At 46.2% G+C, this 17,061-nt stretch overlaps 1 protein-coding gene across 2 annotated transcripts in view; it reads right to left on the minus strand.

Moving 5' to 3' along the window:
- LOC131885567 (serine-rich adhesin for platelets-like) overlaps positions 1–17,061 on the minus strand; it is a 45,025-nt gene that overhangs the window by 2,980 nt on the left and 24,984 nt on the right. For both annotated transcript variants that reach the window (XM_059233639.1, XM_059233640.1), the window contains 6 exons: positions 12,009–14,184; positions 4,617–6,561; positions 3,906–4,269; positions 3,598–3,720; positions 1,423–1,560; positions 678–812 (listed from right to left, as the gene is read on the minus strand). In XM_059233639.1, the coding sequence (XP_059089622.1) occupies positions 678–812; positions 1,423–1,560; positions 3,598–3,720; positions 3,906–4,269; positions 4,617–6,561; positions 12,009–14,184 (4,881 nt within the window). The remainder of the gene's footprint in view (positions 1–677; positions 813–1,422; positions 1,561–3,597; positions 3,721–3,905; positions 4,270–4,616; positions 6,562–12,008; positions 14,185–17,061) is intronic.

The raw sequence follows: 17,061 nt of genomic DNA on the forward strand, positions 1-17,061 counted from the left end.
AAGTGCCTTCTCAAAGACGCATTAGGATGCTCGGAGTTGTGTACTTTAATGAAAGCCGTAGTTTGGTCGTCTCAACAAGAGATACCTTCTCAATGAACACTCTTCATCCACTCAATCCTATTGATGCATTCAAAATAGCTCGTACCATCCAATCTTTTGGAATAAGAATCAGCCTCAGGTCTTTTTTGATAGTGATGAAGTAGCCTGGGAGTCCAAATTATTTTTCATCAACCTTTCTTGGCTTATGTTCATTTTTATAGGTAGAGATCAAACACTTCATTTGATAGAGCTAATGCATTTTGATCGAAAATATATTTTCAAGTTTGATCTCCTGGATGATCTCGAGGTTCGTCCATGTCCTTTGGAAAAAGTAGAACGCGCTTCGCTTTTACCTAGTAAGGCCATTCCCCTCCTTCTTCATAAAACTAGGTTGGAAGCAACTTTCAACAAAGAAAACACCCCAAAAGGAGCAGAAAGTGCAACAGTCAGCTCATCTAATCCCCTCAATCAATGCCAGAGTGTGATTATTCCAAAGAGCATAAACGGTGACTAAAATCAAGAGGTCAATGTGCCCTCGTCAACTAGTTGCTCCTTTAAATGCTCCTTAATGGCCTGTGTAATTGTTTCCTTTAGTAAGAAAAATGTTGGTCAGTCAGATCAGTCAGTTACTCACTCACCCTTTGCATTTTATCGTTGTCACCCTCGTCCGTGTTCGAAAGGTCCAAATTGGACATGGATTTCTTGTTAGGACTGGAGGAGGATTTGAGCGGAAGACGACGCCACAATTTGGATGAGTTTAGGTCCTTGGCATCCTGCAACATGTACGATTCGTTGTTTAGTGCACAATTCCAACAATTCCCCCAACCAACTGACTATTCGTCGCCGCCTTTTGTTGTAATTCCAGAATTCACTCACAACACGGATGTGTGATTATTCAGTTGATTCAATTTCATGTTTTTATCACCCCTACCACTCGCTGGAAGTTACCCTACCGACGACAGAGAAAGACGTGGAGAGTGGTTATGCAGATAATTCTCATATACCCTACATATATATTGTATACATAGTACTACAAAGCATCGCATATCGTACATGACCTCGTTGGATGGAGCAAAGACACATGGCTTTAAATTGGAGTGAATCGAACGTGAAATGCCCGCCTGGTTGCTCGTTTCTCTACATGGTGGCATGCAGCGATGACGTCGTGACTCATGTGCAATATGAATGCAAGTACGTGTACTCGTACACGATGAGCACTGAATAATGTAAGGCTTCGTTCCCATCGAGTCAAGCACTCCGGTTCAGGATTTGTCCGTGTATACATACACCACGAATGTAGTGTACGTACGGTACATGTGAAGGAATTCAAAGGACAGAGACGGGGGAAAAAGCACTTTTCCCATGTTCGAATTAATTACTCACTTTGTTCATCTGCTCCAAGGCCGCCTCGATTTTCTCCTTGGCATGCTTGATGGTATTTCTGTCCTTGTGATGGGTTGGAGTCACTTTTAGGAGTCTCGAGAGAAGCAAAGGGTACTTTGTCACACGTTGAACAGGAACCTGGAACAAGAACGACAAGGAATGATGCCTCTGAGATGTCCACTCAAAGTCCCCTTGCTCCAATACACACATACATACATACACACACACACACACTTCAGATGATGACCGAGTTCTTCACTAGATGATCCACTCACTCAATACGACAGTAGTCACACCTACTACCTTACCAGCTAACCATCCAAAGCTGTCCTTCTCAGTCCCACTTTGACGAACGACAGGGCCGGAGATGGATCGAAAGGCTCGCACACACACTTCGTCGAGAGGAAACGTGAGAGTCCGAGAGACCCTCACACCCACAGAGAAAGAGAGGTCCGTTCTTGAGTTAGGCCTAGGCGCACTGACTGTCAATCTTGGGAGAATTAGCAGTTGCTTCTCGCTCACAACTCCTACTGTCGTACGGTCTACCGACAACCCTGTGAGTGTGTGTGTCGAGCTTGAGCCAAACGAGATCCAATGCCCAGCGAACAACTCAATTGGGTTGTTCCTCGATGTTTTATTAAATGATGATACAGCTGTTGTTTGGGGCTGGTCCGGCCTCTGGGAATGAACCGACCTCAGAGGACCAGCTCTTCTTCCCTCTCTTTCTCCCTGTCCCTCTCCTACTTTATCCGTCTCTCAGGCATTCTGCTTCCCACTCTGCTAGGATTGTCTAGATGCGTCCTCTCGATGGTTTTCCAGAGAGAAAGCCTTTTTTGTCCGGCTGCTTTTCAGTGAGTGACTACGTTCAATTTGCTGGTGGAGGGCTGCTCAGAAACTGGCACGACAATCCAGATCGTGAGTTGCCGCAACAGCACGTAATTCGGGATCCTTCAAGTCAAGCAAGATCGAATAATATGAGGCCGAAATGATGGTTGGTTTTCTTTTTCTTTCAAGCAAGTCCATGTCAAAGTGGAGCGAGGGATGGAACATCAAAGAGATTGGACCAAACCCTGAAATGAATGTGATAAAGGCCAAACTGGACGGGGAGACAGAGCAGGTGGTGTCAGACTTAGTGGGCAGGATTTTGAACGGAAACAATTGAAAGAGACTTGCTCTGGCCACATTCTGCAACTCTTCCAGAGAAATGTGTTGGGGGAATACCATGACAAAGAGTCGAGTTAAGCCGATTTCTCCTTGAGTTGGAAAGGGGATTACTGATCAAAAAAGATTGCGTGTGCTAGAGAGCCTTGGTTGAATGAAATTGAAAAGGAAAGTGGAACGTGGGAAAGCCACTTTTCAATAGAACAGATGGCCTTTTTGCAAATCACTAACACTAAATTTACTACTCTTGATCCACATCCACACCACTTTCCTAGGGCTTGATTGTCTCTTAATCGCTCCATTGAGAGACAAGCTAGGTTGAGAGCGAGAAATGCCAGTGGACCAATGGACCAGACGAACGCACAAGGCTCGTTAATACTAATTTATTCTCATCGTAAAGCCTCGTCCCGGCTGTTCCAGAAGGTAAAAGGTCCACAAAACAAATGACGTCAAATTCTATAAGCCTTCAGATGACACAAACCGTGAGGGAACTTCATATCTCTTCATTAGTAGGTCCATCAAGCTTCCGGGAGGTTTGTAACGACTGTTCCGTCTACAGAAACAAATGGCTGGAACCAAATCTACCGGACTGAATTCAAATGCAAAAGAGGCGATGACGAACAAGAACAAGTCAGAAAGGCCGCGAAATTTCGTTTGCTCCCCATTTTTCTGTAGTTCCAATTATGGTCGAAATGGAACGGAAGTGGTTGACCTATGTTGGGTCACAAAACTTTTTTTCTGGAGGGCCAAAAAGTTTTCACCTCATTTGGTGTGGAGCATCACAAGGAGTAAATCCAGTGAACTCTGTGTGAGGTGAAGGAATAAAAAAAGGGCATAAGGAATGCATTCAAAATCTCTAAGGTGCCAAGAGGAGCATAATTCCAAGAGAATGAAATCAATTGACGGCCCAAGACGATTGAACACATAATTCCTCCTTTGACCGGATGTAGAGGAGTACCCATGTTCTAGAAGTTGGGATTGAATCTACTGTTTTTGAGCAGAGGCAAGACTTACCATTAGGAAAGAACTCAAATTCATCCGACGAAGAGTCGAGTTTTCCAATTGAGAGACCTTTAGAAATATCTTGAGGAGTTCGCGTTCTTTCTCCAGACTGGCCAGAAGATTTGAAGCAGTTGCCTGAAATAAACATGTTTTCAATTTTTCACGGTGTATCATTAATCCCGATTGGGATAAGCATATAATTTTTTTCACGAGCTTCGAAACATTAGGAGAGTAAAGTCACGCAACCTATTGGACTTTCACATCCTCTTGCTTAAACTCGCGAAGAAGAGGTTGGTACCAATCACGGTTTGGGAACTTACCTGACGCGTGCAATAAGATTCGTAAGCTCGAAGCATGAAGAGTGCTTCCAAGAATATTCTTCCCACGTTGACGCAACACAGATCTTCATCATTCTGTTCAACGGATGTGTCGATTGCCGTTTTAAGCATCCCCGCGAAGCATGAATTCACTTGGATGAGCTCTTCCGTATTCAAGAAGATACCGGCTAATTGGTCTGACGACAATAATCCCGCCACCAGCATTGGGCGGTAGAACTCTTCGAGGATGATTCTGAGGTCACGACCATACTTCACCTCAGTCTCGTAGATCTCGGTGATGATTTCCTTCCTCTCACATCGACGTTTGGTGCAACCAAGACACACCCGACCTGACACTCGATCCATCCTGGAAGCATTTACAGAGTTTATAGGTTATCTAAATCTACACGCACAAAAGAAGTAGTCTATTGAAAAAAAGAGCCAAGATTTGAAAGGGCAGAACGTTCAAAAAAACAGCTTCGTGCTCTGTTTTCCCACGTCGAAACGGACTTCTTAATTGGGTGGAATAAAAAACCCTCATGAATGCCTATTGACCTTGGCATTTAGGTACAAAAATGCCTTAAGTTAATAGCTCATGCAAGTATCCAATGGTGATGCATAATTGCACCTCCGTCATGTAGTAAATGAACTCCCTGACGACTAGGCTAGGTTTGCCAAGGGTGGCCAATAAACTGAGCAATCCTAAACACTTACGCTGACTTGCCGTCATCAGGCGTTTCGAGGCAAGTGTCGCAATCAAAGCATCGGAAAGGATTCTCGTCCGAGACATCCAAGTGATTGCCATCCTCCCCTAGGAGCAAAATGTCATCCTGACTTCTGCATTTCCTGTGGTAATTGGCTCTGACAAATGCCCGCTTGGACTCAAAACTGGGCTTGCGCTCGCAACTGGCCTCACTGCCCACCCCCGAATCGTTCCGTTCAACTCCAACCGTGGATCCGATTAATCTCTCAGCGGGACCGCGAAGCATCAAAGTTTCACAACTGCTGGCATTGCTGCTCTCCACGCTGGATTGACTGGAACTGCTCGAGTTGCTAATGGCACTGACACGGTGAGTGTGGTTTCGTTTGCCCAAGAAACCGGCAATGGGATCCAAGACACAGTCCTCTCGCTCCTCGAGGTCGATCTCAAAGTCGCTGTGACCAATCCGGTCCTTAGCATCACGGAGATAATGGAGGATCTCGTATTTGGACGCCCCTTCGAAGATTGACCCACCCAATCGGCGATCTTGGGCTGATGATTTGGCATTCGTGACTGAACTTTGCTCGGGGATGGGTGGCAAAGGCCGTTGAAGGTTTTGACCAAGATCCGACTTGTCGGGGATTTCCTCGTAGATGTGGTCGGACAGTGGTGAGGATTGTCGGCACTCAGCTTCCTCATAGACTGCATCGGCCACGTAGAAACTGCTGCGACTGGTTAGGCCCTGGAGAGAGGATGTCAGGCCGTTGTCCCTGGCCAAAGAAGAAAATGACATGCCTTGAAGACTAGACAAGGATGCGAAGAGGGAAGATAATCGCTTCAACTCTTTGAAGCTTCGCTTTTCGCCATGTTCAGAGGATGTGTTGGGAATGCTTTTCCGTTGCTGAGCGCTTCCGAACTTGACCTTGGACAAGGCTTTGTGGGCTTCGGCATCGTTAGGGTTAAAGGTGGTTGCCAAAAGCACCGGAGAGGAGATGGACGGTCGAAATCTGCTTGGGCTTGTATATTCAATCCTTGACTTGGAGGTGCTCCTCTCTTGGACCTCGGCTTCGGCTGAATTCTCGCTCGCTTTCATTTTCACATGACTTTTGAGATCTGCCAGGAGCATTTGTTTCTGGTGATGCTGCTTTTGAAGCCGGGCAATCTTCTTAAGTCGAGGGGGTTTGACGGGTTCATCATTGGATGAATCTACATCCTGGCTGTCTCTGGATGAGGCCACGGATTCCATATCGTCCTGGATAATGCCATTCCAAGAGGGAGCCGACGCAGAATGTGTAATCAGAACACGATGAGGAGAGATAAAACTTGATGAGCCATTGTTTCCACTCTGGCCAATCCCCGATATTTGATCGTTCATGTCCTCTGATGAAGTTGTTGAGGAAGAGGAAGATTCCGGGGGATTCGAAGACGAGCTGCTACTTCCCGACGAGGAAGAGGCCTCTTGACTAGATATGGCCGAATCCGAAGCCGACAGGGAAGGCTCCTCCTTGCTTTCCACATACTCGGCCACATCATAAAGATTACCCTCCACATCGTCGGCCACATGCACTTGGTGAGCGTCGTGAATTGGTACGTCCTCAAATTCGTCCTCGTCGCTAAACTCATCCGAAGAGAAGCAGTCCACTTCATCATCAGAATCGTCATGATCCAGCACGACCTGAGAGGATCCTTGAACACTAGAAAACTTTTTCGGAGGCACCACAGGCCTCAAGACCTCAGCCACAGGGGGTGGAGGTGGCGGAGGAGATTTGGGGCGTGTCGAAAGGAAACGGATCCGCTTGGCTTCGCCTAAACTTGGGGCCTCGTGGCTGAACACGTTCGCCAAGGGAGGCCGGCTCTTCAAACGAAGTCTGGCGCTCTCGCTCAAAAAGGAGGAAATTAGCTCTGGGTTCAACTTTTTGGCATTGAGCGATCCTCCTTGAGACAATCGATAGGACAATTCTGCAAAGAGAAAGAGACGGGGAGATAAAGGCAAATTGTTACTCATCATCGTCATGTCCTGTTTCACAGGATGTGCTTATGTTCTTGACTGTGATGGCATTGACAGAACAATGGCAGTTAAAGATTACTTGGAAGAAAGACATGCCGAAATGACCCACCCTTTCGACTAAGTGGGATATTATTCTGTGTGCCCATGTGCTGGCATTGCTGCTGCTGCTACTGCTGCTCTTATCGTACGAATTCGTGCTGCCCTTCAAATCGCTTTCTCTGCATTTGATTTCTCAAGAATCCATCCTCAGAATTGGACGGCAATGAAAACGAGGCAAGACATATCGAATTCTCTCTTTAGGTGCTGAATTCGCGAAATTCCTCACCGCAAAATGCCAAACTAACGTGAACGAAGCGATTCATTTGGTCTGGCTTTATTTATGGCCAATTTGAAACGGCCCTGCTTAGTTACTGACCGTTTTTTCAAGCTCGTCCTCCAATTGATGTGGTTTAAGAACTTATTTCTGGCATTTCATGTGTGAATGACACGGACAAAAGTTTGAATTGGCGATCCCGTTTGCGCCCAAATTGGTTGGATATCCTCTCCATCTTGGCAGACACCCTCAATTCGACCTTGATCACGGGTGTGAAATTTTATCATTTCATCTTCCGCTTTATCTCAGACATCAAGGTCTCTCCCATTTATGGCGTTTGCCGTCTACTCTCTATTTTTGTTACGGATCAGTAGCAAGGAGTGCTCAAGATTATCGAATGAACGAATGAACGAACGAACGCTTGTTCTCGCTTTAATTAGCATTACCAAGCCAAGATCCCATCTCGCTTATTGAGAGGGAAAACCGACGTTTTATGGTCCGACAGTGACGGTCAAAAAGATAAGGCCTGCTTCGTTTCTTCACAAAAAAAGAAGTTGGAGAAACTGCCCCCCTCTAAAATGACATGTTAACCTTTACGAATCTCGTTTTTTTGGGGGGGGAGGAGGGCGAGAAACGTCCCACCTACGTTCATTTACTGTATACGGCTTGTCCAAATATGTCAACACGGAATGCTCGACTCGAAACCAGACAGTCCATTGATCATTGCTCCCGAGTTGCGAAATCATGGGTTAACAGGTGAAAAAAGAGGCGATACGCATTCCTCCAAGTTTCTAGATGGTGCCAAAAAGGGGACACATTTTGTTCTTTTTTTTCTTGTTCTAGAAAAGCCCTTGACTTGAAAGACAAACATAATTTGTCAGGCGAGGAAATGATCATCCAGGATCGTTCATTAGCTTAGAGTGACTTCAACCCACGTGGTTAAGGAAATCTTCGTATTTCTGCGTGAACGACGAAGCCAAAGGCGGCTTAATGACTTCGAAACAAAAATCCAACAGGAATCTTAAATGTGAAGCAAGCCTCGAGGCCAAGAAATTTGGTAAGAGAATATGCTCTTTGTCACCTGCCACCCAGATCTGACAATTATTGCAGGCATGCACGTTCAGACACCTCTGAGCTTGAGCACGACCAGGAGAATGGATCCATCATCAGGGATGCCTACTATTCGACTTTGAACAATCGCATGTGAGGAAATAGATTCATTGGCCGGTAATAAAAGTCATCCTCCGGTCCATTTGGGTTTGATCCATTTCCTTCCATCATGAAATAAACCAATTATCCACGTCACTCGCCCTCTTCAGGGGATGAAGTCACAACCGCGACGGCGGTCATCCTTGGAACATTGAGATTTTTTTCCCCTTTTTGATGAATGACCTACGGTATCGCCGGTCACTGGGTGTCTCAAAGTGTCTCACACAAGTTTGTAACCGTCAACGTGCTTTAAAGACTCTGTGTTGATCTTATTATATCACATGGGGGATGGCTTCGCGCTGAACTCCTATGATATGGAAGGAAAAAGATGACTACGTCACGTCGAAGGTGGAACACCCTGTACAATGTACATCCCGATTCCAGACCTACATGTATAGTGTAAGTACGTATAACTGTAAGTGTACGTGCTAGTTGAGATGTGGATTGAGGTGTGGGCAGTATGACGAAATGAACGTATTTAGCGTGTACGAGGAGAATTCAAATTGATGGATCTTCGATTATCCCCCAACCCACCACCTTCAAACGCACATACCCGACCGACTAGGTACAAAAGGTAGGAGGTAAGTGCACGAAAAGGCTCGGTCACGATTAATATGAAGTAATAATCGTCATCTACAGAGGGCTCTAGAAATGCAAGGCAATACAGATCCCGAGGCCTCCAACTACTTTCATTTCACACTGGGCCCCAAAAGTGGTTCCCTTTTTTGCACCAGCCATTAACTTGATAGATCACAACACCCCTATTCCAACGAAACGAAAGACCTCGGCCAATTCATTTATCAGTCCTCGCGTACCGTTAGGTCCCTGCAAATTTACGCTCTTCTCCACCCACCAAATAAGCTTTTAAAATCATTCAACGTTTCACCTTGTCTTGCTCAATCTGACCTCCACGAATATTTTATGGAGCCACCATGGATATTCACCATTCACCATTCACTAGCGGGAGGTTTTTTCCCATTTCAACGATTCAATTTGCGGCATTATTTCGGCATTTCTATAGGAGGATCGCTTTATTGCCATTGGCTTCAGGCGAGCCCTCACAACAATAGCGGTCAAGAATCACCTAGGTAGGTTGTAGGGCAAATATGGAAAAAGGGCATCTGATCCATCTGATCCCTGTCACACGAGAATCACCTCATAAAAAAGGCAAATTCGAGGCAATAAGAAATGAACACGCGAGTGAGGCAACCCCGCGGCCATGGGCATGATCGACCGACCACGATTCAAAATGTTTTGCGAAAGTATCAATTTGTCAATGAAACTGGATTTGAATACCGACCAATCATGACCATCTTGGAACAATTCCTCTGCAACATTGCGAGGGATTGGGGATTGCGAAACATGAGAACGAAATGAGGAATTGCCACGCCAACTCGACTCAAAATTGGTCTCCACCATATCTGCTAAATAACGAGATCTTGAGGCGGGGTTCTCTACAAACAGGATAATTTCCCTATTGAACCCCATAGACCGGTGAACAACCCTTGAAAGAGGTAGGAAATTAAACTTTCAGGTCTTAAACCATTGTTGCATGAAATAGAAATTCAAACATAACCCAGCTTGTCAGAGCATGACATAACGTGAAACGGAGAGAATGAGACTCAAGTTGAGTACGACATCTATCGGCCACACCTTGTCATTTTTGGGGAGGCTCTCTAAACGGAATGCCATAGAAACAGGCTGTCATAAATCGTCCACCTGGTTGCTGACGTAATATGCCACTTCTATGACCTTTCCTGAACGACTGCGATGATGTGATGTTTAACCAATTTCATGTTCTAATGTTCAAAGGAGACTCTTGGCTGATTCCAGATGATATCTGAGCTCCGTGTTCAGAGCGATTGAACCAAGCATTCAGAATTTTCAGACTCAGGGCTCCACTTAGGGACATGCCAAGAATACGAGCAAGACGTCTAAAAAGAAGAGAAACGAAAGTTCGTTCGTTCGGCAGTCCATTCGGCAGTCCATTCGGTCAGCACCCAATATGGAAGGATTGAGGTGGGCCAGAATTCCTTCAACATTAATAGTCGAAAAATCACCTCTCTCCTCTTGAGGGGAGGGGCGTGAATGGATTTGTAGAACTTATTCGCCAAATTTCGAATGTAGGGCACTTCTCCTTCTAATGCAAGACGAGGGGAGAAGTTGAGTGAAGCTCAGAAGGTATTCATAAAAGGGCGAATTCTTGGCAAAGAGCTCGTCTTTGGGGCGTGATTATGAGCGCTTTACTGTGAATTTAAAACCGTAAACCTCTCGCTTTCAGAAAAACGGCCCAAGATTTTAAGTGATGAATTCAATTTCCTGAAGATCTTGACTAATTTCCATCACTATTGGGAGACCTTATCCTGATGATGTGGACATGACCCGATAAAGAACGGGTTTCACAGGGCCCCAAAAAACCTAGAGAATCTCAGCCCCACTTTTGATAATGAGCAATCAGATAAAGATCTTAATTCCCATTCAAGTCTTCAGAATGATCAAGCGGGGCTGTTTTCTTCCCCGAAAGATCGTAAAAAAGGGCTTCCAGTTTTTTGTTCATGACAGGGAGGCATGTTCATAAATGAGAGAGTGAGCTTGATTCGTAATAGCTTGGTGGCTTCCACAAATTCGCCGTTGTCAGATGGACCAAACAAATGAAAATGCATTACGCCGAAAAGGACACTCTGAAGAGTTGGAAACCAAATTAGGGTTCTGATTTGTGGCACTATTTGAGATGGACGAACTAGCGTACTATTATCCCCTTTAGAACGCACGCACCTTAGTTGCTAGGATGCAACAAAAGGTGGCGCACCACGTCCTATCTGCTCTTGCAGGTACGAAGTAACTAAGCAAGTAAGTTATCATGCATGGCTTCCTGGAGAAAAAAAGGATTTCTCGAGCCTTCTCACGAGAACTAGGATTACTGATGATGCTAGTGCCCCTGAATGAAATTGGGTCTTCCTGTGCTCGCAGCATAAAATGAGAGAAAACTCTCTCCCTCGTTGGCATTTCATGTGGTCAAGAAAACTCAATCGAGAGTCAAGATTCGAGATGAGACAGAAGAAGAGAAATGGACCCAGGTTCATATCGACGTCGACGGGAACACAGACGGACGGACGGACGGACGGGCGGACGGAATTTTGAGTCCAAATTCCACGAGAAGTTTCTTTTTCCTCCAATGCGACGGAGATGACGACGAATAGTGGTGATACTTTTGATCGGTGGGTTTTGAGCGAGAGGGACATCTCTTTAGCCGAAATACCCGCCCACCTCTTGGACGTCGTGACTTTTAAAAATGTCTTGAAAATCCTTGAAGCTCTCAATCCTCTCACAATGAATATTTATGGACTTTAGCATTTCAAAGCTTCTCTTTGGAAAATGCAATCCATGGTGCACAATTGGTGATTACAACGACTTCATACTTGGACTTTCATGGATTGTATGCAGACACTTTTTTTCCGCTTCCAAAATGGAGGGAATCAAGATCACCATCGTCAATGTAGAATTGAATGCAATCATTCCTCGCCTTGAAACGACAAAACCAAAAAGAGCCCACGCAAACCCATTTATGTACTTTGAAGCCAGTCCGTGGCTCAACTTGCTCAACTTGTGGCTTTGACAGGTATCTCAAATGATGGCTAAATATAGGATTGCTCACTAAGAAGGATCTAAAGTTCGCATGATCCGAAATTCGTGTCTCATCCCGTCAAGAAAATCGCTTCTTCATCAGTCCCTAAGTGAGGGTCGAGAGCAGACCTTTCGGGGTTTCATATCCTTGCTGTTACGGGATTTCGAAATAATCATACCCTTGATCAGGGGTCATGTTCATAAGGTTATAATTAGATTCCAAGAGAAGTTAGCAGATAGAACTTCACTTACCGACAACCGTTTTCGGGTCTGGCAGGTCCAAGTCGTCTTTGGAACGGATTGAGGCCCTTGGGCTGGCTCCGGACTGAAACCGTGCTCGTTGGAACGAGGAGGAACTCAAATCCGGAGAGCTGAGCAAGGAACTAGGGTTGGAATTGGATTTAGGTCCAGTCTCCTCATTCGGAGACCGATTGGGCACTGTCTCGTAGTGACTTTTGCCAACTGTTGTCTGTCCATAGAGCTCGTCGAGAATCTCGTCAGCCAGAGATTTCTTGAACTGCTCACTCATATGTTGGAAGTCCTCCCCGGAGTAATTACTACTGTCTTCAGATGATGATGATACATGGACGTCTTCATTGGCACATTTCACCGGCATCTCATGTGAGTTTGACAGGGTTTCACTTTGACGAATTTCGTCCGGCCTCTTGGACGCGATGGGCTCCAACTTGCCGTAGATCTCGTCCAGGATTTCTTCGGCCAGATTGTGCGAGACGATCACCTTGTCGTAGTCCAGCCATTCGTCATCGGAGGACAAGCTATTGGGTTGGGTGGCAGGGCCCCTCCCGTGGGAGCTCTGCCACACCTCTCCGTCTTGGATGATGTGATCGTGGAGCGAGAAATGGACCGCCTTGCCAGTCTTGAGTGGCTGGGCCTGTTCAGAGGCCTCAAGGGCATGTCCCTGGGCGTTGGGCGGCACATTGCCCATGAGCACGTCGTGGTCGGAGACGGAGCTTTCTTGCCGCTTGAGGATCGAGCGGACCTCAAGATTGGGCGAGTCGGAGATCACTTGGATGTTGGCCGCCTCGATGGCTTCCTCATCCTCTTCCAAAATAACGTCATCGATTTGCACTCTGGCCCTTCGGCGCAAGTAATGCGAGGACTTGTGAAACTTCCTTCCTCCGGGAGATGATCGAGTTCTTTTCTCACTCACACTTGACGTTCCTTTGCCAGTGGAAGGGTTCTCCTCCAGGGGTGCATCAGTTCCACTTTCGATTTCGGTCCCGTTGACAGCGGCACTTTCTTTGGCACTGGATTGATCACTGCAAGATGGTGTGACAGTCGAAGTCACACAAGTGGAAGTGTCCCCTTGGCCACTGTGGCAGAAACCCTGATCTTGATCTACTTCCTTCTGTTCGCTGGCACCAAGATCGTCATTAAAATCCTCCCTTTCGTCGTCGTCGTCGCCGTCGAAACTGTCACCACTACTCGCTACAGCATCTTCCTCATCCCTTTGGTTGTGGTGGACAACTTCATCATCTTCATCGTCCGCTTCATCTTCTTCATAAGCGACACCGTTCAGTAAATAGGGATCGACGCTGGGATCGACGTCAAGGATGGATTTCCTGGCACTCTGTTTTTCGTTCAACTCTTCTGCTTCCTGCTTGACATGCAAACCACCCGTTCGAGACTTGTTGCTCGGATTGAGAAGGAGTTCGTTGGAATTCTTGCCTCCCTCTAAGGGCTTCGCCTCCTCGCCATCCTCATCCAGCTCATCCTCCACCCAATAGGAGTACCACTCCTCACTCTCATTCACGAGTTGCTCTGGGTACGAATGCCTCCTCAAGTACTCGTACGGGTCTTTAACCCCTCCCGGATGGCCCACTGAAGCTCCTAGCACTTTGTTGTTCAAGATGTGCGGTGAGTTGTTGCCAGTCGCTTTTTGGGTCAAAGAAGCCTTATTCGGCAAGGGCGAAGACACAACGACGCCCTCTTTTCTCGGAAAGAAGTTGTGGAAAGAACGAAGTTTTGTGCAATGCGCGCAACGTTTCTTCGGCAATTTCAGGCCCCGAACGGTGCCGTTCTTGGATCGGGAACTCGTGGCACAACTGCACTTCGACGAGGTCTTCACGTACTGGTACGGGTCCACGTAGCCTTGTGGTGGAACTGTCGGGTGGTTCTGATCCCAAGGGGGATACAGAAGTGATGTGGTCGCCGCTAATCGAGATTGAGGGCGGGTTGTTGTTCCATAGATGGGCTGCTTGGGCACACCTCCACCATAATGGAGATTGCTTGTTCCAATGTTTCGCCAATTGGAATAGGTCTGTTGCTCCCCACTGCTCTTGGCACTGTTGGGAGAAGCCGAGCCGGCAATCTTATCCAAAGTCTTGCCGAGTTTCTCCACCAATTTCTTCTTGGGAGACTTGTTCGTTGGACCCGGTGAGGGATAATGGGTGGTCAAGGGCAAGTCCTGCAAATCCGAGGAAATCAAACATTAATCGTTGGGGCACCCATGTGTGACGAGTGCCACCACACTAACTCACGCACGCACGCACTCACTCACTAACTAACTAACTCGCTCGGACAAACACGCGGACGTACTCGGAGTTTGCTTAAGGAGTAGTAGTGGTAGTAGTAGAAGTAGTAGTTGTTATGATCACTTCGAAACTTTTACTTTCTTGCAACTAATCCACACTTCTCTACGATCAAGTCCATCAGCCCTGACTTGGGTCACTGCACCAACTGAGAGACTGAAGATGTCTTCTCCACACAATCATGGTTACGTTTCATTGGGCCTGCCTTCGTGGGGCCGTCAAGACTAGGGCTCTGTAATAGTCCTTTATACTCGGAGGCAAGCTCGATCCCCGTTCGGTCTACATACACTCGTACCTCTTATTGGTTCCTGGACAATCTCCGGGTGCTTGTAAATAAGTAGCCCACTGCATGCTTTGAGTCGATGTTCTTCTATTACAGAGCCTCAGACAATCCGATTCCCTAGTACTGATTTCACCTAAGCTCAAACCAGGCAAACATGCACTCCACGATACTTTACACATACTGCAAGAGAACACTCAGCCATTGAAGAGCCCTTAGACTGTAGTATCTTTTCGTAGACAATCTGCTTCCAAGCTGAGGATCACCATGCAATGGGAAACCGTCTACAGTACAATGTATTGAAGTGTAACCCCAGGATCTCAGACGCTCTCTTTGGTCCCATTGATCGAACTTAAGAACGACCATAAAGTCATGGATATCCCCCATGGCTTTGAAATGATTTGGGAGAGTTTTGTCCAGATGGAGGGGAACGACGGCCAGATACTCCCACTCATTTGTGTCAATCTCGTACGTAGGTACAGTAAGTAGTACTTCAGCTCTCAGATTATGTAGGTAGACTGCAAGTCAGAACGTGGGCATGGCACATTGTTCATGGGGGCGAGGAGAGTCTTTGGATAAGGGCTACCACCATAAACCATTCACCTTATCAGATGGGATGGAAGATCTTCTCTATTTGATAAGAGAAAAAACACGCTTCAGCTTTTATTAATGAATCCAAACCGTCTCTTCAGAAGCAGAGGGGTAGTCTAATGAGAAGAAAATGAGAGTGACCCCATTGTTCTTGCGATTATCGAAGACTCGCCCCAAGGGTTCGACAGGTGTACCCTCCTGTCAGTCAGTTGGCAGGAAAATGTTGCGTATTTGTAGATAAAATTACTGATAGGCAAGGTAATTAGACTCCCGTTTCTGAACGTTAGTGAAGAAAAGACCTTTGAAGTTTGAATCCCTTGCCCTTCTTCTACTTTACATGCATGTCCGGATTGCTCTAACATTCATGAACTCACTTGACCATGACCACAGACCGAGTGACCACGACTCTCTGGGATCAGATTGCTCCGAGGAATCGCGTTGATAACGCCTTTTTCTGTACTTCTAAACCATTTATCAAGTCAGAGGTCTATCATGATTGTTTCGAGCCAGTCACTTGAAAATCACCTAAATCAGACAAGAAAATGCCACCTCACTCACTTGGGGATGGGAAAATCGGAAGAGCTGCCACCCCGAGGGCCCTTTAAAAAGAGCACACTGAAGCCAGACTGGCCCTGCCTCTTTCCAAACTGTACACCTCAATGGACTGGAGTCCTATGTAGCTATGTAGTTCTCGATAAAGCACTTAATATATGTACTGTACAACAAACGGGACAGGAAGAGTCGATTTGGGAGCTAAGATTGACAATTGGGGTTGAGGATGTTCTTTCCGGCAAATTGATTCACTTTTCGAACCCAAGTAGTGGAAAGGTTCCTGTATTACGGTTGATGGATTTGGAAACACTTTGTTCCTCTTTCTACCGGAGGGAAGGGGAAAACAAAAACAATGGCAATTTTTCTCACTTACGTAAAAAAACACCCGGGGAAAAAAGTAGTGCTGGCCCGAAGATTCATATTGTCCGTTGGCCAGATCGTATCTTGGAAGTATTTGGTGCCATTGTTTCATTACTTGAGAGTTCAGCATGCTTCCTGGTGGACAGGAACTAAGACATTGGCTACATACTAGAGAGATGGCCACACGAACCAACCAACCATCGAACAAGCCAAGACAATGTGGATGGTTGGCATATAATTCGATTGTGCCTCATCCCGATTTCAAAAGAATTCAAGAAAGATATCTCTCAATGACATGAGAAAAAACTCAAGAACCTTCAGAGCTCAGATGTGCATCCGCTCAAAAAAAGGAGAAAGAAATGAGAAGCTCCCATAAATCCAACGCCCTCGGTCAATCTGCCTCGCTCTTAAAGGACGAAAAACCGATACCGGTGGCTTTATTGACAGCTGAATGGTCAAATCCGTTACGAAAAAAGCTTATCAATCCCGGTTTCGGGGGGCGGGAAGGGAAGTGGCAAAAATGACTTATTTTGGAGGAGGAAGGTGGAAACTTGCCTTGAGGAACACCACTCCGAATCTAGCCGAGAAGTCTTGCTCAAGACCCGAACTTGAGAGCAAACAGAGGTAATTGGAATGGCGAAGAAGAAATAAAAGGCGAAGTCACCCTCGGTGATAATCGGATTCACACAGGTCTCGAAAAATTGCCTGTACCACCTAGGTACGGACTTAGAGCTGCTCGTCCATGTGTGCACCTAGTTCATGTGAGCGCATTTGTATCCTGTACGAAGGGAAGCCAAATCAACGGAGGGGGTCCTGATTTCCTCCTGAGTAAATAGGACACAAAGCCTTCTTTCAAGCGATCTGAATTCCCTGTGTAAAAAAAACTTGGATGAGGCAAAGACTGCCTTGAACCCAATATTTGCTCAAGCTTTGGACAGATCCCTAATGAACTTGGAATAAAATCCTTCGA

This window comes from Tigriopus californicus, chromosome 8 (genome assembly GCF_007210705.1).
Source record: "Tigriopus californicus strain San Diego chromosome 8, Tcal_SD_v2.1, whole genome shotgun sequence".
In the NCBI taxonomy this organism is placed as follows: domain Eukaryota; kingdom Metazoa; phylum Arthropoda; class Copepoda; order Harpacticoida; family Harpacticidae; genus Tigriopus; species Tigriopus californicus.